This window comes from Neopelma chrysocephalum, unplaced genomic scaffold (genome assembly GCF_003984885.1).
Source record: "Neopelma chrysocephalum unplaced genomic scaffold, ASM398488v2 Primary Assembly neopelma1_26, whole genome shotgun sequence".
Classification (NCBI taxonomy): domain Eukaryota; kingdom Metazoa; phylum Chordata; class Aves; order Passeriformes; family Pipridae; genus Neopelma; species Neopelma chrysocephalum.
The window spans coordinates 22,396,626-22,419,042 of record NW_020897695.1 but is presented as its reverse complement, the minus strand read 5'-3'; the positions used below and the strand labels follow the sequence as shown (position 1 = coordinate 22,419,042).

The window sequence follows — 22,417 nt, the reverse complement described above, 5'->3', positions numbered from 1 at the left end:
ACTGATATATTAAATGCATTTGATGATCTCTTATTTAGACTATCAGAGTTTAATAATTTTAAAGGTATTTTTCTATCAGGAAAAGCTTTTATGCAGTATGAACTTCTAAAGTAAACAAAACCCACTGTTAATAAAAGCAAATCAATAATTTTTTTAAAATTTTAATAATCCTTAAAACCCACAAATAAAACCATCAGCAGCCTGAGTTGAGTTGTCAGTTAGCTGTGTTTCTATGACAACCTAGAGGAATAGTACAAGTCCTGACTTGCAGCAAAGCTAAGATATAAACAGAGTGACATTTACCCCATACAAGAGAACTCACAGCTTTCCTTTTTTAAGGGAAAAAATAGTAAAAAAAAAAAAATCAATTGCTGAACTAACGTGGATTTTTACTAAGTGTATGGCACTTTTATTTAAAGTTTTTTAAACCATCCTAGAGGATTCTAAACATTTGAAAATAAATTTTATAGCACTGCTTTTTGTACCATCACTTAATACTTCTCCCATATTTTCTGCCTAAAAATACTTGAAACAACACTGAATTTTGAGATTCATGACAAATGTATTAAATGAAAAAGAAATATATACTGCACAAAATGTGCGAAGCACTCCACAAAGGGCAGCCTTATATTCTGAAAGGGAAGGAGACCCACAGAGCTGACAGGAGGAAGCTACCTTTGTGATGTTGTAAAATAAATAATGATCATTTTTCAACCATGTGAATGCTAAACTAAAACTCATATTCCATTTAATTTTCTACTTGTATTTTAATGCTAAAGCTAGCAGTCAAATAGCTAAAAATATGTTGTAAAGAACCTGTAAAGAACAGGTATCCATAAACATTTCCCATTGAAAGCACATTTCCAATGGAATGAAATACCCTAATTAACCTTCAACACAAACAAACGCCTTCCTACTAAGAACTCTTCCATTTGTCACTGTTAAACACTCCTGAACTGAAAACAAAGTCCTTTGCCTACACTCAGCACCTACTCACTACCAACTCTTCTTCTGGAGCAGATTTACAAAACTGAGGAGAGCTGCAAATGTGCAACAACCTCCCAGGAGGCCAGTGCCACTGCAAGGGATGCTTATCTGCCTTTCTAAACACAGATTCACAACATTCTTCAGATATTCTGCCCTGTCTTTCCTAGCTTTGCCTACAGGAACTACTGCAGTGCAATCATGAATAGAAAAAAATATCTGAAATCGGTCCTGGAAAATTTCCAGAAGGAACCTGTGGGGCAGTTCCCAGAGTTATTCCATTAGCCCACATTTGCTCCTGCAGCAGAGGATCTGCCCACAGGACAGTCTGTCACATGAACTACATGGTCTACTGATTGCGGATACTCTAATTATGTTACGGGCACTGACAGCAAAGTGTCACACTTCCCACATGATTTGCCCTCAAAGTTTTTCAAAGCCTTTATGGAAACAAATGATGCATACATTATAAAGCAAGTGTCCTTCCCCTTTGCTGCGCATCTTCTGTCCACTCCCAGCTAGAATTCCAATTACTATAGGCGGTCATTCCAGCCTTGTTTATGCCTGCAAGTTTTGAACCTGCAAAGCATTTAAACTCCAATACAAAGATACCTGAGGTCCACCAGTCAAAGCAATTTCAAAGAAGATACACACACACCCTACTGCAACAAGGCCCCAGTGTCACAGGCCTTCCTAAAAGGTGGGAAAAAACCAGATAAAACAACAAAACCTCCTACAGTTAATTTTCTTTTCTTCTTTCTTCATGCTTTCTTTCAAGTTCTCCTTGACTTCAGAGATTATAAAAAAAATGTTAAATTAGCTCATTTCCTCCTGTGAGAAAAATCTCATTTATTGAATTTAGAAAGACGGCAAAAGTTTGCAAAACAAAAGGAATAAAACGAAAAGGAAAAATTACAACACGTGTTGGGTGTCCTAGGCACGCAGGATTCCCAGGAACACACCCTTCAATTCAAAAGTCCCGCTTTTTAAACATTCTTAAGGTTCAACCCCGTTTACGTCATAGAAGAGGCGTTCCCCTCTTTCTGGTTGGCTGTGTCGTGCTGGGAGGTGGAGTGTCCAGCAGCATGGCAGCTTCCAGGACCAGCCATGTGGTATAAGGGGTTTCCTTACCAATATTCATTTACAGTTCCCTATTCCCGTTCGCATGTTTCCCTGACACCGGTTCCAGGCTGAATCCGGCGTCTTACAGCTCCGCGATACGCCCTATAGGTTAGTAAAGAAAAACTCTTATGTTAGTGATTTGCTAAATTCATTTGCTTGTAATAAAACCGATTCTTTATTTCCCACACTCCTGTCCTGGTTCGGGCCAGGACAGGGTTAATTTTTGCAGTAGCCAGGAGGAGGCATGGCTAGGACCTGGAGGTTATTCTATACCACCTCATGTCATTGCCAGGGTGGCGGGGGCAGGAAAGCCTCTTCCAAGAAGAAGTCTCTTCCCAGCAAGCATGGTGGAGGGAGCAGTGGGGTAGTGAGCAAGTGGCACATGTCTTGGAGAGTCATAGTGGGAACACTAAATTCTGGAATACCATTCCTAAACCACGACACCTCCTAGCTTACAGGCCATTCCAAGTGCCTCTGTGTATCTGAATACTCAGTGTTTAGAACACATTATAAAATCTCACTTTAAAAAAAAAACCAACAAATGCCAAAAAACCCCATTCTGCTGCAAAAGTGCAAACCCAACATTACTGCTAAAAAGTGAGAAGAGACTACTTGGCAATTTGTGAGAGTAACTTTTCTTGATATTTAACATAGGTCAGACCTTTGCAAACCCATGCAGAACCTAATACAAAATCAGCATGTTTTTTTATTTAAACAGTCATCACTATCACACAGAAGAAAAAATTAAACTGATTAGTTAGAGCTCCAGAATTATTAGTTAACAGACTACATAAAAACTTCCAGTAGAACCAAAGAAACCAACTCAAATTATTTTTGAGTTAAAATGAAGGTTCACAGAACATCCTCAGTTATGCAAAAATGAATAAACGCATCCTTAGCGCTCTGCTGGAGGCAGCTTCACTTCTTACAGAAATATAAAAAGAAATATAAAAAGAAAAAGAAAACAATATAAAAAGACCTCAAGCCCCAGAATGAAGTCTCCAAGGATAATTACATACTTCTATACGTATACAAAGCACAAAGTGCAGCAAAATACCCAAGAACTCAGTTGTCAAGACGCTTTATTACATTTTTTGGTCTTGACATCTTGACTAGATCCAAAGCATAACCATATCCAAACGTTAATTCTTTTACAGAAATTATGTCTTAATCAGGGGGTTGATTGGTTGTCTCAGTTTTAATTTTGAGAGCCTGTGGGACTGTGGGCTGGAAAGGATCTTTCTACTATAAATCCCCTAGCTGACAGGAGCAAAGGGGTACTTACCTGAGTGGCTGGTGTCCTGCTGAGAAGCGGAATGGGTGACTTCTAACCAGATTGCAATGAAAGGTACATCCTCAGTGGGGTTTTACACCACCATCCAACCCTCCAGCAAACCCTTCCTATCACCAGCATTGCCTGAGAGGGCAGGACTGCACCACAAAGGCTATGCAGGCCCCAGTTTGAACAAGGGGGCCCAAGTACCTTACAAATTTAAGGATAACTGTCACAAAATTGCCACAAGGAGATAAGTACTACCCAACAAAAGATACAGATAAAATTTTTTATCTAAATCTTCATCACATTACTACACCTGGGAATTGTACCACATGGGTCATAATGCCTCCTCTGGTCTGATAAATTATGACTATTTTCAGACTTTATCGTTTCCAGTTCAGCTCTCAAACCTCTGTTAGGACCCAACTACCTCAATTCATTAAAGGTCAAGAGATACTGAACAACTGATTTATAAACGAACCTGACTTCAGATCTGCTAAACTGAATTAAAAAATCCAGCAAAAAAAATCTACTGCAAGTGAAAATATCACATGCAACACATGACATAACACATGCAGGAGGATACTTTAATACTCTTAGTTTTAGGAAATATTAAAAATATTTAGAAAATATTAAAAGACAAGCTGTAACAAATTCTTAATGTCTGTTGATGAATTTAAGGAAGTAACACCACAATGTCACAACACAGTTTGGCGATCCCTTCGACTTCCACCCTAGATCATGTCAAATCCCTGTTTTGAAAAATAATTTAAATAATCACTGTTTCTGATAAAATAGCTGGAAATTCACAAGAAAGATTTGCCAAAATTTATGTTTGCGTTGTTGCAAAACCAGTAGCGTATTGTTACTTTGTACAATCAAGAAACACATAAAGTATGATTTAAAAGCTCATTGGGTCCTTTAAAAGATAGCACCTCAAAGTCGTGTACTAGAGCTCTCCAAGCAGATCTGTCCATATGTATTTTTTAAAAAGAATACCACATTCTCAAGTGATGCAAACACCTCACCTTCCTTGTTGGCCATTTCTAGGTCTTACCCTGCCCTCTTTCAAAAGAAAAAAAACAAATTTAGAAGAAAGCAGAAGAAAGCACTCCATCCTCCACAGTTTTGGAAGATATATACACTTGTGCTGAAGAATCAGGTGCCACAGAGCAAACAAAGAGAATTATTGTAGTAAGATGTATAACTATTACAAAGCTCAACTTCATTGTTACTGTTTCTCCATCCCTGGGATATGGTTTCCGGACTTGTGTTCCTGTCTCAGTGATAAAGCGAGTACCTATACTATTTTCAGGATTAGGATCCTGACTCAATTTCTCTCAATGCAATCAAATCTCTAACACTCAAGGACTGCCAAGAAAAATTCAGACTAAGGCCTTTAACCTTCAAAAGCCCAGTCTGCTAAACACTGCCAAAATTGGAACACAATTTTATTGCAAGCTGTTGTTTTATTTCATGTGCTGAATTTAAATATTGAGGACTTTACCAGTCGCTTCAGAACCTCACTGAGAGAACATAAACCTCTTTTCCTCTGTTATTTTCATATCAAAAAGTCTGTTCCTACAGGAAAATTTTAACAAAGCAGAAAAAAATAAATTGGTTTAAGAATCAGAATAGCAAAGATCATTTCACCTTGAAGTGACTCATTCAAAAGCAGGTAGAGCAATAGTGAATAAAAGCTAGAATCCCATTCAAGTTTCCAACTTGGACAAGAATTAATTTCCATTCTGCAACTACTGCTACACAAGACAACAAAAGGCATGAAGACTGAAATTTCCAAACCATGACAGCATATTTGTGACTTACGCTGCTAAAAATATTTTCCCCTATGGTGAAAATACAGTAATGTTACCTCAGTGAAAAATGCGCAGTGAGTAACCTCCCATCTAGTTCCTTTACAATTGTTCATAAGGCAGATCAGCAATGCTTTCCCAGTACACTTAGCTGCAAAATTGGTAAATATGGATTAGGATGGTAAAATTTCACACAGTAGTTTTCTGTTCTGTGCATTTTCCACAGGGATTTATTTAATACCGTGGGAAAATGCAGATATACACCAGGAGCAAGGAAGTAAGATGATATGGCTGCCTGTGCATATGTATCAAAATGAGCTGTATTTACAGTATGAAATAACACACAGATGAAAGCCAAAGCAGAGAGCATTTTATTTCCTCACAAAACTGTTGTGGCCTACAGAACCTTACACTATATTTGCACAACACCAGTCAAAGATTCAGTCTTACAGGTTTGAAGGAGCTGGGCACCAGCCAAGTTGTGAAGCATACCTAACACACAGATGACATACTGCACGTGAGCAATCATAAGTGGCATGTTAAAAAAACAAACCAAAACAAAACAAAAAAAAAGAAGTAGTAAAAAGTCCATATAGTACAATTTGGTTTCATTTCAATTTCCATCAATTTATTTTACTAGTAGTTTTGTGCATGACAAAGAACACCCAAAAACGTTAAAACCCACTTCAGTGTTCAAAAGCACAGAATCAGTCCATCCACACCAAGTGCATCATATAGAGGCAGCACAGGATAGGCTGTTTTATCTTCCATGTCCAAATCCAATTCCAATTCCAGCACAGAAAAATCCAAGCACAGTTCAAATCTCAATGAAGCTATGCATTTCTACTTGTACTTTCCTTTTGCTGAGTAAGGAACTTGGGCAAACATTTGTTTCCCCTGTGGACACTACTCAAGCAGCCCAGTTGCCACTCTGTGATCTACTGCATATGAAAACACGACAGTGTAGTTTTAGGAATAGCACTTTTTAAAGTTCACCCACTCACCACAGGGGAAGAGCTGAATCTCCCTGCTACTTTCTTTTTTCCACCCAGATGAATACATTCAGTGTTTTGGAAAAGCCACATCTCCATACTCTGCTAACAGTAGCTTTGCAATTGCATTTAATTTATGTAGCAGGCACAGCAGCATTTTTACTTTTTATGTATTCAACAACACACAGATAGAACAGGCACTTCTGGTTAATATTAATACCTCATTAAATGAAGTATCTAATTTTCACTCCAAAACAGAACATCTTAAAAGAATATAGCAATAATCCATTTTTTCCTGTAAGTTAATCCTCTAACGATGTATATTATAATGTTAGTTACTAGGCACTGCAAACTTGTTTTTCAAATTAATGTATGAAAATATTCCATTTAAACTTCAATAAATAATTTACTATGCTCATCCTACTGACTCAAATTGATAAATAATTTGCATGATACATTTTCTTATCAATAGGGAGAAGAACTTTCTATTTGGAATTTATGTAATTTTTCTTTCCATTCTCCCCATTTAAAAGGACAATTTCTTTTAAAGCCATGCAGAGAGAAGCAATCTTTCTCCAGATTGCTCAGGAATGTGAAAGAGAATACGCTTTTTGAAAATTTTTATCTCATTTTACATTTTTTAAATAACCTAATGTAGAACTATTCAATAATAAGGAAAAAAGGCGTGATGAAAAGAAGAACTTTGGAAAACATCAGACAGGAGACAAAAAAAGGCAACTTGGACTGAGGTACAGTAGCCAAATCTACTTTTCAGTCATCCATTTTTCTTGCACTGGTGATGCCCCTTCAAAAGATACTATCCACAGAAGAGCTTACCTCTTCCAGCCCAATGCTCCACACTGTATGTTAAGAGACCATTCTGATGGAAATACAGTATGACAAGGAGCTTTTTTACCAGATGCTTTATTTACTTGAAATGATTTAATTGCTTTGACCTAATCCAGACCCAACCTACAAGACTAAAATCTAGAGTGCAATGAAACGCAAAAGAAAATATCAAGGCTTTTCAGTTGTCTCTTTTTAAGGTTTACATGTTTCTTAATTGTGTTTCTGCTCTGATCAGTTTTCTAAACCTTAAAGAACAAAACCACTACCAGTTCCAGTGGTAAAAGTGTATCAAAGATGGATATTTCTCCATCATAAATTGTTTGAGCACTGGATTAACCAAAAATTTCTACAATACTTTTCTCTCTACAAACTCCTGTAGAAATTTTTAATATAGTGTCTGAATAACTGAAGAATAAACTAAATGAACAAACATGCCCCTTTCACAACAGTAACAGTGATCAAAGAAGAAAAAAAAAGTTAAGAAGAGGCCATATAAAAATGGAAGTGCTAGAACACAAATGTATGCAATACTGATGACTAATACATTCATGTTATCTAGCAAAAAAGCAGGAATGCAAATATTAATGCAATTTAAAAAAAAATACTATTTTAATAACTCTTTGCAGAATATCTGCACCCACGTGGCTTTTTTTGGTGGTTTACTTCAACAGGTAAACAATTACAAACAAAAAAATTAAAAAAAAAAGTCAGTAAAACTCCTTACATAATCAAGGATCATTTCTTGGGATATAGCACTCATTTTATTATTCCAGGGACATTTGTTCTTGAAAAGGTGCTTCCTGTAAAAAAGTTACATACTGCACCAGGGCAATCTGCTCATAGCCCCAGTGGTAAATCAGAAAGGAGCAGAAAATTTTTGAGCCAATTCCAGGATGGTAACTTAGCTTTGATTCCCTCCTCAAGTAGAAAGGTTTTGATACATGATTATTTTAATTTTATCGGTACCTCACATTCCCAAATGAAGGGGGGGCTTGAAACCCTCTCTTCTCACCTTAGTGGAGGGTGAGGAGCAGACTGGCAAGAAAGAAGCAGAGCATACTTAACATGTACATGAGGTCTGAGGTAGAGACAGAAGCTGCAGGTCCCGGAACCACGAGGAATAGTTCCAAACATTTTTCTGCCACATGCAAAAAACCTGAAATAACTGTTACTAATTTAGGCAGACTAGCAGTTTTCCAGGGTGCAATATATGCCTTTATGGCTACAATTTAAGTCTCAATGGGAATGGTTTTTACACCATAAATACAGTGAAAACAAAAATAACATTCACCTGATCTCACAAGATTTCATAGAGTAACATAGTGAATGTTGACTCAATTTAGCTCTTTAATAAGCTTTCTTCTGAATTAAGAGATACAAACCCAGTTCCTCTCTTCATATAATGCAAATGATTCATGGGTGCACTTCACAATACGTGCTGTTGTGTGCACTACTGTACTCTAATTATTCCTTGTTTTAAATTAAAAAAGATCACTTGATTTAAATTAAAATAAAAATTTGTTTAAATCACTAAATCACTCCACAACAGTCCATTCTGTAATATAATAGAGTTCTCTGATTACAAGCAAAACTTTCAAAGACAAAATTACAAGCTGAGCAGCAACATCAACTTAAATGCAAGAAAAATACCATTGCACATCCCATATTAGCACCGCATTGCATTGATCCTGAAGAAAGCTTAACTATTTACTTATACAATTATTAGCATCATCTTTTGCTAATTAGCTGGCAAAATACAAGTATCTGTCTGACAAAAAGCAGCTCAATTGAAAAAAGTAAAATTTTACAGAAACAGACATATTGCAAGGAAGAAGAATGATTTGAAAATAGATTCAGGTTGTACATAATTTATGAAGATTTTTCTTTTCCTCTACAGTTTACAAATAGCCAAAAGTTAGATGACTTTGCTGTCTATTTTTAAGATCTCATCAAATGTGACAGTCCAAACATGTAGCTTAAGGTGCTGCAGAATAAAATTACATAAGCTCATGAAACTATATTGTACAAGGACTTTTCAGCCAAACAAACCTGCTCAGATTCAGCCCCAAATCTAGGATATCTGATGATTAGACAAGGTTAGGAGAAATAAAGCAAATATACTTCTGAAGCACAACTAAAAAAACCCAACAAAAACAAAAAACTTCCAAAACCACCAAAACCAAATGCCTAAAGCCAGAAAATACAAAAAGAAAAAAGAAGTCCAGCAGAATTACTTAGCAAAACAAGTAGGTTTTCTCCTAAAAATTAAAAGACTGTTTGATATACAGTTTCCTCACCATATCATGGAATAATATAAAGTGGTCTGTCTATAAGAAGAGAAAAAGCTCATAATACCCCTTATCATATATAAGAATATGAAAGAAAAGTGTCAATTGTACTGTAGTTACCAGGAAAGACCTATTGCAATTCTACAAGTGCTACAAGTTCCACAAGTCTTACAAGTAGCTACAACTATTCTACACTGAAAGATCTGCTGAACATCTGAACAAATGCACCATCTCTGCTAATTAATACCTTTGCATTTTACACATTCTGACTTAAACAGCTGAAAAGTATTAAATACTTACACAGCCTTAGATACTCAATTTCCTGGGGAGCAAGAGCTGGAACCAAACTCACAATGACAAGCTTTTAGATGACATACATTCAAGACAGTCAATTTTTGCAGACTCCCACATTTGAGGCTTACTATTAAGCTCTACCACCAAGGCTGTGCAAATAAGCATCCTGGCATTTGTTAAAGAGACTGTCATTCAAAACAAATCAAGCAGGTAGAAAAATAGAATTAGTATCTTATTTGCTAAAAGCTGCTAAAGGAATGACAGTAAGAGAGTTGCTGCATGAAACAGAATCAATCTATGATTCTTTACTAAGATAATGGCACAGCAGTGTAAAAACATCAGGAAAGAAAAATACGTATTTTGTTTACACATCCAGTTCAGACTGGGACATCATTTACTCAAAATCAGGAATTTTAATATTGCATTCCTCCATAATAGAAAATACTTCTATAATGTAAGTTGGATATGTGTCACGTACCCTTCGAAATCAGTAGGAACAATATTCCATTTTACAGGAAGAATTTAAATTAAGTGCAAGAGCAATTGTATATGTAAAAATCTTATTACTATAGTAAGATGCCTACGAAGTCCATGCCATAAATACAGTATTTTCTAATCGGTAAAACTAGACAAAAGGTTTCAGGAATTAAGAGTCTCTGATTCCAGTACCACCACAATAAAATCCATCCCTGATTATTCAAACTATGGGCCACGCCAAAAAAGTAATTAGAATTTTATGATCACAAGAGCTAAGAGTGAAGCCATCAATTTGATCTTATCTCTGACCATATGTCATATAATATAAGCAAGCACCAAGAACATTTATACTTTGTGCTTTTACCACTATTTTTGGTTATATCTGAATGATTATTATAAATAGTCTAACGAGTTTCATTTCGTCAACTACCTACTGATGATCAAGACACTACAGACTGGACTTAATACTCAAAGACAACTAATGAAAAGCACTCTCAGACATTAGAATGACAATTGTTCTTTAGATGCAACATCTACATTCTCAATATATAAATTTCCTTTTCACTTCTCTCTGCATGTGAAATTAACCTTAAAAATAGACATCGACTTTAACAAAGGTCTAGTTGAAATTGTAGGACTTTCAATTTTGTGAAAGTTGTATGATGCCTATTTTTACTTAAGCTAAAAACTATAAAACCTCACCAACATTTATGATTAATTCTGCTCTAAATACTTATTTACTACCAGCTGCAATGTTGAAAGGCCATTAAAAATGCCACTAAACCAAGTTTTCACTTGCAATCGGCTTTAAAGAAAGAAACAAGTAGGTATCTGTGTTCACTATCCTGTGAATGTCAAGCCTTGAAAATATTACTATTCTACTAAATACTGAGTCGTTGCCCAGCGATTGTCTATGTGCACTTCATATTACAAAGCACTATCCAGAATGAAAACATTTCACACTGGGGAAAAAAGTCTGGTGCAGGCAGCTATTCCACACAGCAACCATAAAGGGCCAAAGAAATCCCTGCTTCTCACCAGTAATGCCCTACAGTGCCACTGACACTCATGAATGGCAGAGAGAAAAAAAATTATCCCACAAGAAAAAAAAGTCACCATCCTCTGCAAAAAGATTTTTTCAGAATCCACCACTACAGTCTCTGCAGTATTCACTGGTATGGAAATTAAGATTTCTGCCTGCTTAGTGCTTAAACCCAGATGTCAAGCATGAAGATTTGTCCCTAAGTAAAGAACAGAAAATCTTCCAAACAGCAAGGTCACTGAAGTTTTGTAAGTCTATGAGTCACTTTGACTTAGATACATAATGGGTGAAAATACTCTGTCAAGGTAATAGCTACTTCTCCATGTCATCTGTCTTTGCTGGTGGCCACAACTGAAGCTGCTCAGCCACCCTTATTTGTTCCTTCTTGTAGCCATCCTAGACCACCTGATGTCAATTACCTCTTTCTAGATATTTTATGGTTCCTTAAATGATGGCAGGTTTGGAGTTAGTACATTACTGTTCAGGGACAAATTCTTGAACCCTCTGTAGCTCCCTTCCTCTCTTCTCCCTTAGCCTCCCGTTTCCATCACCTACAGCAGGGTAGGCGGACTTCTCCAGATCATGAGACAATTTTTGACAGTATATAATCTCAAGAAGAGAGTCTACAGGACATGATTAAGTCTAGACTGTGAAGGTATTAACACAGTAACTACCTCAATGTAGTATTACTGCATACATAATTATACTGACAAATTTTCATTTCATCAAAACAGAAGTGCATACACTTGAATTTGTCCCCAACATAACTCATGTTACTATCATGGGGCAATTGTGGGTGTTATTTTAAAGATAAAGAAGCTTCTAATAGCAAATCATGGCTTTGTTTTACTTATTTAAGCCTAGACTAACGTTCCTTGCTACATAATACTGGCCAAACTTCTAAAATAATAAGCAAATAATGAGGTAGTATTTTTCCCTCCATACCGACAAAAAACTAGCACTGACACAGACTCAAGTGTGAAGCATTTTAAACAGGGTTACCTCAGATTCATCTGTTGATTCCTCATTAGACCTGGTTTCCTGAAAAGGACAAAAAGGACAAAGGGGTAATTAGGTAAGTACACACATAACTGAGCAGTATTTCCCTTTTTAAAAGTACTTTTAATCCTTTATTAAGACACAAAAGACAAAGCAGAAGCAACTCAAAGTTTAGTTTCCATCCTGTCCATTCGTACCGGGTTTGTTCTTGCACTTGCATTCACATGCCACACTGATACTCAAGGGCAGCAGTTGACTGTGACATTGCTGTCAGTTACCCTAAAAGAGTGATTGTATCATCTGAGAATCTGTCTCTGTGATAGCTTCCCCCCTTCCAGAAGTAGCAGTAAGTTTTGCAAAGAAACTGCCCAGGTCTTGACCTTCAAGGCAGAATAGCATTCTCCAGTTATCCATAAACTAGCTTTGCTTCAACTACGCAGTTTTTAATAGGCTTATTTTAAACTTAAATAATTTCAAACTATTTTCCACAGAAATCCAGCATTCAATGCCTTTCTCCTTTTCACCTCATGTCAGTGCAAGACATATGGCTTTCTCCTGCCTTTGAAACAACTGTACCTTTAAAACATCTCTCTCTGGCAAGACAATGATTCTTGCTACCTTACAAAAAAAATTTTGTAAGTCAACTCCTGCTCATCTCTCATCTGTTCACTGAGAAAATCTGCTGATGCAATGCCTCCTCAAAGAGGTCAGCAAAATGAAGATTTACTTAACGTATTTATCTTTATCAATAGCAATAAACGATTACAACTAATACACTGGCAGTGAATGTAAGCATTTCAACAATAAAATATGATATAAACAAAGAACAAGCTAGAGAGAAGGCAGCATTTCAAATCTTATGATGTGGTCTTTGGACAGTAAGATTAACAGGTACAGAATTTCACCAGAGAAGACAAAAAAGAAATGACACCGTTACCAACAGCTTAGAGAAAAACAGAAAGGGAAAAAAACTGAATGCATTGACAACCAGTATAATTTTTGGTTTGTCACATTTATTTATTTATTTTCCATGTTTATTAAATGCCCTGATTATGAACTCTAGGCAAAAAGCAAACGTCTCCTTTGCATTAGTGGGGGCTCATCTTGGTGCCCATAATACATCACAGCAGATGGGACAGAAGAAAAGCAGCACCTCTACTTGCCACTGGAAGCTTAGCGCACGGTGTTACCATGACTACTGACATCTGTTTCCTCCATTTTACTCACTACAGCCAGGCCCACCTCCAAAACACATATCCCATAGAAAGGTTATCTGTGTAGTCTACACTTGAGACATGAGTTGGGAAATTGCAAGTATGAAGAACATGGGACTCAAAGGAAGATGGAGTAAAATCCTGGCATCCTTTCAAGTTTAGGTTTGACTTTGCATGTACAACTATTTGTCTGTCAGTCTCCCAGTCTCTAATCACAACCTGCAGTCACCTTTCCGGAAATTAGAAGTTTCTTAAATAGAATCTTTGTGCATCTTAAATTGTACTTAATAACCAAATCAGGACAGAACTAAGCATTGTGGTGTAATGTTGCCAGCCTATTGGATAGCTAGAGTAACACACGAAGTCTAATGCAAACTATCACCAGATTCCTAATAAAAAAAACTGACTTTCTCTCTTGAATACCAGGAGTTGCCTCCTCAGCCCCTTAATAAATCAAAACTATTAGCACTACTGTTTTGATACATTGATATAATTCACATAGTTTGTAATAATATAATTTTTTTTAAAAAAGTAACTTAAATCAGGTCTCCCAAACAAATTAAGCAATTACAGTTCTGGACCCCTCAGTTCAGGAAGGATGTCGAGGTGCTGGAGAAGGTGCAGAGAAAAGCAACAAGGCTGGTGAAGGGACTGGAGCACAAGTCCTATGAGGAGAGGCTGAGGGAGCTGGGGTTGTTTAGCCTGGAAAAGAGGATGCTCAGGGGACACTCATCACTCTCTACAACCACCTGAAAGGAGGTTGTAGCCCGGTGGCTGTTGGTCTCTTCTCCCAGGCAGCTATCAGTAAGACAAGAGGGCATGGTCTTAAGCTGTGGCAGGGGAGGTTTAGGTTAGATAGTAGGAAGAAATTCTTTACAGGGAGGGTAAACAGGCATTAGAATGGGCTGCCCAGGGAAGTGGTGGGTTCTCGGTCCCTGGAGGTTCTTAAGATGGGACTGGATATGGCACTTAGTGCCATGGTCTAGTAACCACAGCAGTGTTGGATCAACGGTTGGACTTGATGATCTGAGAGGTCTTTTCCAACCCGGCTGATTCTATAATTCTATGACACAGCAAGTGACATTTTTGCTGGTACATAAGACTTTCTAGTGCAGCTACACCACTTACATCCACCCCTTATGGTTCCAATTGCTTTGGCTATTCAGGAGAACAGAAATGCATGTAAAGCCAGTTACAAATTTTCAGGATGAGCTCACAATCTAATACCATGCAGAGAGACCAACACATGTGCAGGGAGAAGATAACAGCCCACCTGCAGAGACAGCAGCTGATACTTACACCCACCTGAGTCACTTAACTGAGCTGCAAGTAGTTAAGTGCAAAGGTATCCCTGGAAAACACTGGCCTACGAAATCAGGGCACACCAGAAGTTGATTCCAATAATCAAACCGTGTAAACTAAGCAAATATCAATCTATTTTTATTTAGGACATCTACTCTGGTATCCCTACTGTATTCACAAGGCACTGCAACCCCAGATACTAAATTTCATAAAAGGCACACAGATAAAGGTAAATGCTGCATGGCCTTTGTGTTTAACTGCAGAAAACAACATGCAAAAATTCAGAGGGAGCCTTGGCTTAGGAAAGAAATGCAGAAACCTTATTTGTTCCCTGACAAGAACTTAGCTGAAGGTGCTTAGAATTGACACTTACCTACTAACCCACTTTGCTAGCAACTTACGATGAAAAGCTTTTTCCCTACATTCTCCCATTTAGGCAAATTGGAACAGTAAACTGTAGTTATGATTGCCCTGGAGTTTTGTTAGGTTCCTTTCTCTTCCCTCCAAATACATGAACTGAGAAGATTATCCCCCACTTCTACTTTTTAGTAGCCTTGTAACTCTGAAAAGAAAATCCCTTAACAGGAATTTGTAGACAACCAGAATCCTAAATCATGTAGGAATAACTGTCACTAGTAGGTCTCAGACTCTAGGGGAAAATCAGCACTGCACTTCAGCCAGCTGCCAAATGCTGTTTTTCAAGTAGTCTAAGAATGGGGAAAGGGAACACAGATGAGGAAACCACAAAAATGTGAAGTAATCTCCCACCATTATAATATTTCATTTAAACAGATCCAACATAACTTCTCAATAAATTCTTAAGTGGGCTTTCCAATATGGTGGATATAGGGTTTTCCCTTCCCTGCCTTTACAAACATCAAATGCCATCTATATATATTTAGGCCCATAACTTAAAGCTGACAGAAGGGGAAAGCCACAGAACTCCAGTTTTAAAGAAACACACATGCACAACGCATACATTCCTTCCAATAGAGATGTGCATGCTCCCCAGAGGAAATAAACAAATAAGGTAAGTGTCCTACCATAGTCCAAAGAGAGCAAAACACAGGCTAGTTTAATCTCTTATATTATTAGAGAAGACTTGTCAAGAGTTGGTTTTATCCTGAGAACTCTTTCGAAGGCTGCCACACTTAAAAACGTACCAATCCTGGGAAAGAAGCCTCCCATAAGGAATTCAACTCCTCCCAACAAAACCCCGACAGCAGGGAAGGTGGAAACGACCTGTCAATCTCTAATTTAGGCCAATTCCCATGGAGTAATTCTAAAACTCTCCCTCCTTTAGGTATTCAAGACAAGACAAATATCCCACAGCTTAGCTGTCTGTCTGAGTTCTGGCTCAGCAAAGAAACACTGAGAACATTTGTGAAAGGGCCAGCAACTGCACTTCTTGCTTTACTTATTTTTTTTTTCCTTGGGAAGGAGCGATCTAGGCACAGGGAGCTTTAGGAGAACACCTCCTTTAGGAAACCACAGATAGCCTGCACCAAACTCCTCAAGTTTTGTCGCAGGAGAAAATTCCCCAGCTGAAATTAACTTGGTCATGTCACCCATGTCCCTTGGTAGGCAAACCCTCCAGTTCTTTAACCTTGGCTCCAAAGTGGCGCCAGCTACACTTCTAAACCTTCCCTCCCGGCCAGACCCACGTTCCGCCGCCTCCATCTTCTCTCCTGCGCCCCGGCGCAGCGAGGATCGCCAGAAGGATCGCCCCGCCGCCGGCACCGCACCCTCAGGGCGGCCTGACGGCCTCGGCCTCTGCTCCCTCTCACACGCGCTGTCCCTTCGCTCCCATGAGCCGCCCCGGCCCTACGCTCCGGCCGCCCCGATCCGCGCCGCTGCGGCCACAGGGCACCGACAGGCTCTACCTTCTCCTCGGCTTCCGCCATGGCGCAGCCGGGCCGCTGTCATGTGAGGGGCAGGAAACCGACGGGGAGGAGGCACTCTGGGAAATGTAGTTTCGGAGGGTAGGGATGTTTTCCTCCCTTTTTTTTTTTTTTTTTACTTTCTTTGTTTCTTTTCTTTTTTTTTTTATTTTTTCCCCCATCCCCTCCTTTTTTCCTTCCTCAGCCCAGCTGAGGTACGGTGGCGATGCCTTACAACATGAACCGGGGGCAGAAACAAGGCTGGGCCCCATGGGCAGCACAGCCATGTTGTCTTTCTGCTCTCTTAGCTGTGAGATGCTTTTTTAAAGCTGAATTCCATTGATTCTGTCAGGTCTCGCAGATTTATGGTACACCCAGCTGCTGTGAGACAGAAGGTGGCCCCTGTGGTGGCTGATGAGCTGGCCCCTGGTTAGCGAGAGTCTGGGTGTAGCTGAAGCCAAGAGCACTGGCAGCGTTCCATGCCTGCTCTCATTGCTGTGCTTGGACTGCCAGTGCTCCCGGACCAGGCCCATTTATTGTCACCCATCCGAGCATCACTTGGTCGAGCATAGCTCCCGTTTCCATTAGATCCTCTGGTGAGACGTGTAGCAGCTTCTGTCCTCTTCATACTTCTCACTTAATTTGTCAGTTTTGAAATGGCACACACACTTCAGTGTCAGGAGGAGGATTTCAGAAAGCCTAAATATCTTCTACAATTCTAGAATCTGCTGTATTTTGTTTTTTAAAAGCATAAAACAGGACTTGAATGCCTTGCTTGCACCTAAATTACATTTTTTTATATATTAAAAGTCTAACCAAAGCTAAAAAGCAATAGGCAGAACTTTTTATCACTTGGGTTTTGCCACTGGAGCTATTTAAAATCTCAGGTGGAACTACGGTGTCAATGCGCCCTTGGGATCAAACCCAACAATTTAAAAATATGCAGTTCACCTTTGGCAATAAAATAGAAATCTTATAATACCACAGTGCAAGACCGCAAGGACAAACAATTAATTGCAGAGCGTTATCACCTTGGATATGAAAATCATGTATGTCACTGCCATACCTTTAGAAACTAATTGCCAGAATTTTGACTGAGAAGAACTAGAATTGTCCTTTAAAATCACACTGAAAGGTTTACACTGGGGTGAGAGATAGCTATCCAAGTTACCAGTTTCAGTGCAAGAATGTATGGAAATAGCTATGCTAAATACATTTAATTTGCAAATGACATTAGGAAGTACCTTTATGGACTATCAAAGTACCATGGCAAAGAAGCATGTAAATGTCATCTTGGCCTTATAAGCCAAGGGATATCTACAGAGAATGAGATGTTTGGCTGCTATTGTACAAAATATTGTTGAGACCACACCTGGATATAATGGTAAATTTCAAGTCACATTTGTTACAAAAAAGATTAATTGAAACTGGAAGGGGCCAAAGGACCACTAAAAGTATCACAGAAGTTTAGGGTGTATTCTGTTGGAGAAGACTGATAAAAAGGACTTAGCTTCTCTAGTCTGGAAATAAAAAAGAGCTGAAGAGGAAAGACAGCTATTAAAGTAAAAGATATGAGATCAAAGAGATATCAGCTATTTTCAGTGCATTTAGGCTGAAAATAAGAAGTAGATTCCCCTGTGTCAGACATGTGTGGTCCTCAGAAGAACCTTGCTGGCGAGAATTAACTGATTTCAAGATGAGACTTAATAAACCTAAATAAGAGACTGTAAGAGCTGTTTGCTGACAGCTGTGTGGTTTACCCGGAATGCTTACTCATTCCAGTCCCATTTGAGCCTTCTTGAATTTTAGTCCTATTTAAATCAATGAAAAAATATATCCTTGCTGACAATGGAGCAAGGATTTGTCCTGTAATATGTAATACACAATGTATATTATCTGGTACTTGAAACTGTGTATATCTCGTGAAAGGAAATTTTGCCAGATACATTTTTTTCCTACTTTCAGGGTAAAATAAAACCTCAATAGGGCTTTTGCGTTTCAGGGTTCATTTTCTTTTTTTCTTTTTCCTTGTTTTCCTTTTTCCTTTTCCTTTTTTTTTTTTTTTTTTTTTACATCAACAGAGGTATTTTGTGGCGCTTTTTAATCTGGAATGAACATTAATAACAGACCTTTTAAGTATGAAGAAAAACAGTGTAAGGAAAAGGATGGCAGATCTTGTAAACTTTGCTATTATAACAGCTAACAGTGCACATTTGTTCATTTTTTACAAACAGGGCAGTCAAGGAACAGCTGTGCTTGTTTTCACTGCACACAGAAGAAGTGGTATAAACAATGTGATTTACTTACAGGGTGCTGCTTATTTCTGGCAGAATGGTGCAAAACTAATTCTTTTCTTGTTTACACTTAAGGTACGAATTCAATCTGCCATGATTACGGGTTTTTATTGTGTCAGGAAAATTTAATATGTCAACATCTGATTCTGCCACCCCTCCCACACCCATCCTCCAGAAGTGCTGAAAGCCATCAAGAAGAAATGACATCACTAGGTTTTAAAGTCTTTCAGCACCTCCCACTAAATACTCAGCATCCTACAGATTTGGACCTGAGAACATCCCAGCTAAAGCGTAGTTCAGCATAAGTGGAAAATACAGCACTGCCTAGGGCAAGTAAATGTTCTGTCCTAGCCTTAAAACCTAGTCTCTCTGTGTCTGCCAGCACACAGAACTGAAGTTTGGGTTAAGTCAGTTCTACTAGAGGTATAGGTTTGGGATTCCTGGTGAGATTTTTAGGTAGAGCATTTTGGCTCCGATCCATCTTGCGTGATGGGCTGGCTCTACTTTATCATTTAGTTTGAACTTGGTTCACCAAAAATAACACTCTTCACAAGTCTTTATATAAATATTTTAACCATACCATGATGGCTTTAATGTTCTTAGTGCCTATTTTAATGCAGAGCTTCCAGCTGATAGGAATTCTGCAGGACATTTCTAACAGGATGCTGATACTCTATTCAGTTTGAATTTCAGAAATTCAAGTCTGTCAGGAATTTCTGGTTTATTTTTTGCCACAGAAAACAGAATTAGCATTGAAACTTGGGTCTTGACCAACATTCAGATTTCAAATAGTTAGAATTTTTATCTCTTGCTTTAACACACTTTCTCCCTGACCACTGTGAAACATAAGAAGTAGCAGTGTCCACGCCAATTGGTATATTACTGTATTTCAGTCTCCAAGAGCTCTCAGTTGCTTTCAAGTAGGACTGATTCATCCAACAAAATGTTCAGGTGAATTATCTCTCGCCAGTCTCACCACCACTTCTTCAGTAAAAAAAAAAAGCAGTGTTGTCTCTAAGTTAATAGCATTTAAAAACACTATGCTGGATAAAACATAACTAATGCTGATAATCCAATAGAAGTTCAAAGATTTTCCTCTTTCTGATTGTTTGTAGGAATAGATTTGCGAAGTCTTTTCTTTTTTTTCCCCCTTGTGATCAAAGAATTATTTCTGTGAAGATACTTTCAATTTGTACTATAGCTTACATAATTATAATCTTGAATATGTTCAGGAACAATCCTTTAAAAACAATCCTATTTCACTTGCTAGCATTATATTGTTTTGCAGTTGTTTACTTTTTTCTTCTTAATCCCCCTCTAAAATTTGTTCACAATATTTCTTACTGAAATAAGTATAGGAACAACGACTATAAAAAATTTTCAATGATAAATGTAAAACCTAGAGTACCGTGTGGGCATCATAGTAAATGCCTTCTTCAATTGGCACTAAAGATGACTGCTGTTTAATTTGCAATATCACCAAAAAGACAAGGTAAGAAATAGAAGTATGCATTACCACTATGTCCCACCACTGCAGGGTATTTAAATTAAATTTAAATGATCAACTATTTTTATAAAAATGAGAAATATCAAAAAGGTTATTATAAGTCCTTTAAAATGGTTGATCTTTATTTCCTGAGATTTAAAGCCTTTTTCAAAATATAGTGAATTATTTTCAAATCCTTCAGGAATAATGTTTCCCTTAGTCTTTTCTTTCTTCCTCTGACCCTCCTTCACTGTCTGGGTTTCTTCTGCTCCCTTTCTTTGTCTTCACTCTCAGGCAGGCTTTATTGAAAGATACCTTCTTGTGCTGAGTAGAACACACAAAGAAGATGAAAAAATTTGAAGAACAGTAAACAACATAAAGCCAGTACAATTATCCATTTATTAAAGATAAACAAGGGCTATACATAAAGGGAGAGGTAGTAAGGGACTATCTTAAAAACTTTATAGCTAAATGTATAAAGGGATTTGTAGAGAAAGAGCAAGTCTGAAATAGAAAAATTATTATACTACAAGAAAATTCCATACATTTGTAGATTATGAAGCCAGACAGGAATAGCTCTGTGATTTAATCTGAACTCCTTCCTAACATGGGCCATGAGATTTACCTAAATTAGTTCTTCTTTGTACCTTTTTTTAAAAAAAACCCCATACCTTGACATAACATTTCCAATGACACAGAACTCCCTGTATTTCTGGTAAGTCATTTCAAGGGGGCAGTTTTACTCACTAGTAGAAAAACATAGAACACAAAAGAAGCAGTCACAACAGTGGCCCATATAATTTAGTGCTTGGTCTTCAATGGTGGTGATAAGAGATGCTGTTTGGGGAGAGCACGTACTGAGCTCCACTTCCTTGTCTTACCTCAGCATCTACTGGAACAGAATTAGGGACGATAGAAGGCACAGCCCTTCTGCCATCTGTTAGTGAACCTGCTATTGATGAATTTGTCTCATTTAGACCTGCTGGTCCTGCTTGCCTCCAAAATCTCTTAAGGCGATGAAACCAAAAAGCCGTCTGCCTGCCACTTAAAGAAGATCTTCTTTTTTTCCTGTTTTAAGCTGCTCTGCTATGGCTGTCCTACCAGGTTTGATAAGCACCCCTTAGGTCTAATAATGCAGGATTTGGTACATAATGGGTTTTTCTTGTCCCTATGGCAAATTTAAGTTTGTCTTACCTTGGCTTTGAGCCACTCCATTATGTCCACCATGGCATCATCTTTCAGCAACTTTTGAAAGTTCTGTATTAAAGGATTTCTGTTCCCCATGTGAGTACTTGTATCCTAACATTAAATCAATTCTTCGTTATTTGTTAAGTCAGAGAGAAAGATGCCCCTGATTGCTTCACGTCTTACATCCTACTTGCTATACCTGTTACCATCTCTCTTAATTTGTACTTGGTGGGATATGGCTCTATTACTTTAAACTAATGAAACATATTCACGTCTTTTATATTTATTTTATTATTGTGAACAACTCTACCATTTACAGCTGTGATTCCACTTATAGGATTCCTTCTCCTTCCTAAAAGAATTAAAACACTTCTTGTCTTTAATTCTTCTAAGGTTGGCTTCTTTTTTTGTGCTCCATCTATTTTGTTATGATTCCTAGGTTTTAATTTACAAATTTACAAATTTAAATTACTGCCAATGATTTTTTTCTCTTTGAAACAAAACATAAAGATCAAAGTCCATATATATATATATATATATATAAACTTAAAATGAATGCTTTCATGTCTTCCTCAAGGATATTTTATGTTTTGCTGTCTTGTTATAGAGTTCTCATTATTCCTTTAAGAGTTTCCACTTCACATTTATATGTTCCTCCTAGCTGGTTATTCATTAGTTTCATCTTTTTAAGGCAGCATTAATGTTTGTTTTTAGTAAGAGTCACATTCCATTGTCAAACATAAATGTAATTTGAGAAATTAGCATTTTCATCAAAGAAAGCACTTAGATTTGATCTAATTTAAAATTAACACATAATGGTTAGAGAAGTCTTAAGATGTTGTTTGGTCCAAGAGTCTCAAGAACAAACTTAAATTTAATCTCCATGTTCATATTAAGTTTTGTGAGTTTTTAGCAA

At 37.6% G+C, this 22,417-nt stretch overlaps 2 protein-coding genes across 6 annotated transcripts in view; one reads left to right on the top strand and one right to left on the bottom strand.

The window, feature by feature from the left end:
* Window positions 1-16,618, bottom strand: part of VPS41 (VPS41, HOPS complex subunit) — a 110,605-nt gene extending 93,987 nt beyond the window's left edge. For 2 of the 3 annotated variants that reach the window (XM_027675871.1, XM_027675873.1), the window contains exons 1-2: window positions 16,537-16,572; window positions 12,141-12,179 (exon numbers count right to left, since the gene is read on the bottom strand). In XM_027675871.1, coding sequence (XP_027531672.1) covers window positions 12,141-12,179; window positions 16,537-16,557 — 60 coding nt within the window. In that variant the 5' untranslated portion in view covers window positions 16,558-16,572. Of the gene's footprint in view, window positions 1-12,140; window positions 12,180-16,536 lie in introns of all 3 variants that reach the window. The other variant, XM_027675872.1, reaches the window with a different exon arrangement.
* Window positions 16,619-16,801: 183 nt separating this feature from the next.
* POU6F2 (POU class 6 homeobox 2) overlaps window positions 16,802-22,417 on the top strand; it is a 359,056-nt gene continuing 353,440 nt past the window's right edge. For all 3 annotated transcript variants that reach the window (XM_027675880.1, XM_027675879.1, XM_027675877.1), the window contains exon 1: window positions 16,802-16,901. The gene's annotated coding sequence lies outside the window, so the exon portion shown is untranslated. The remainder of the gene's footprint in view (window positions 16,902-22,417) is intronic.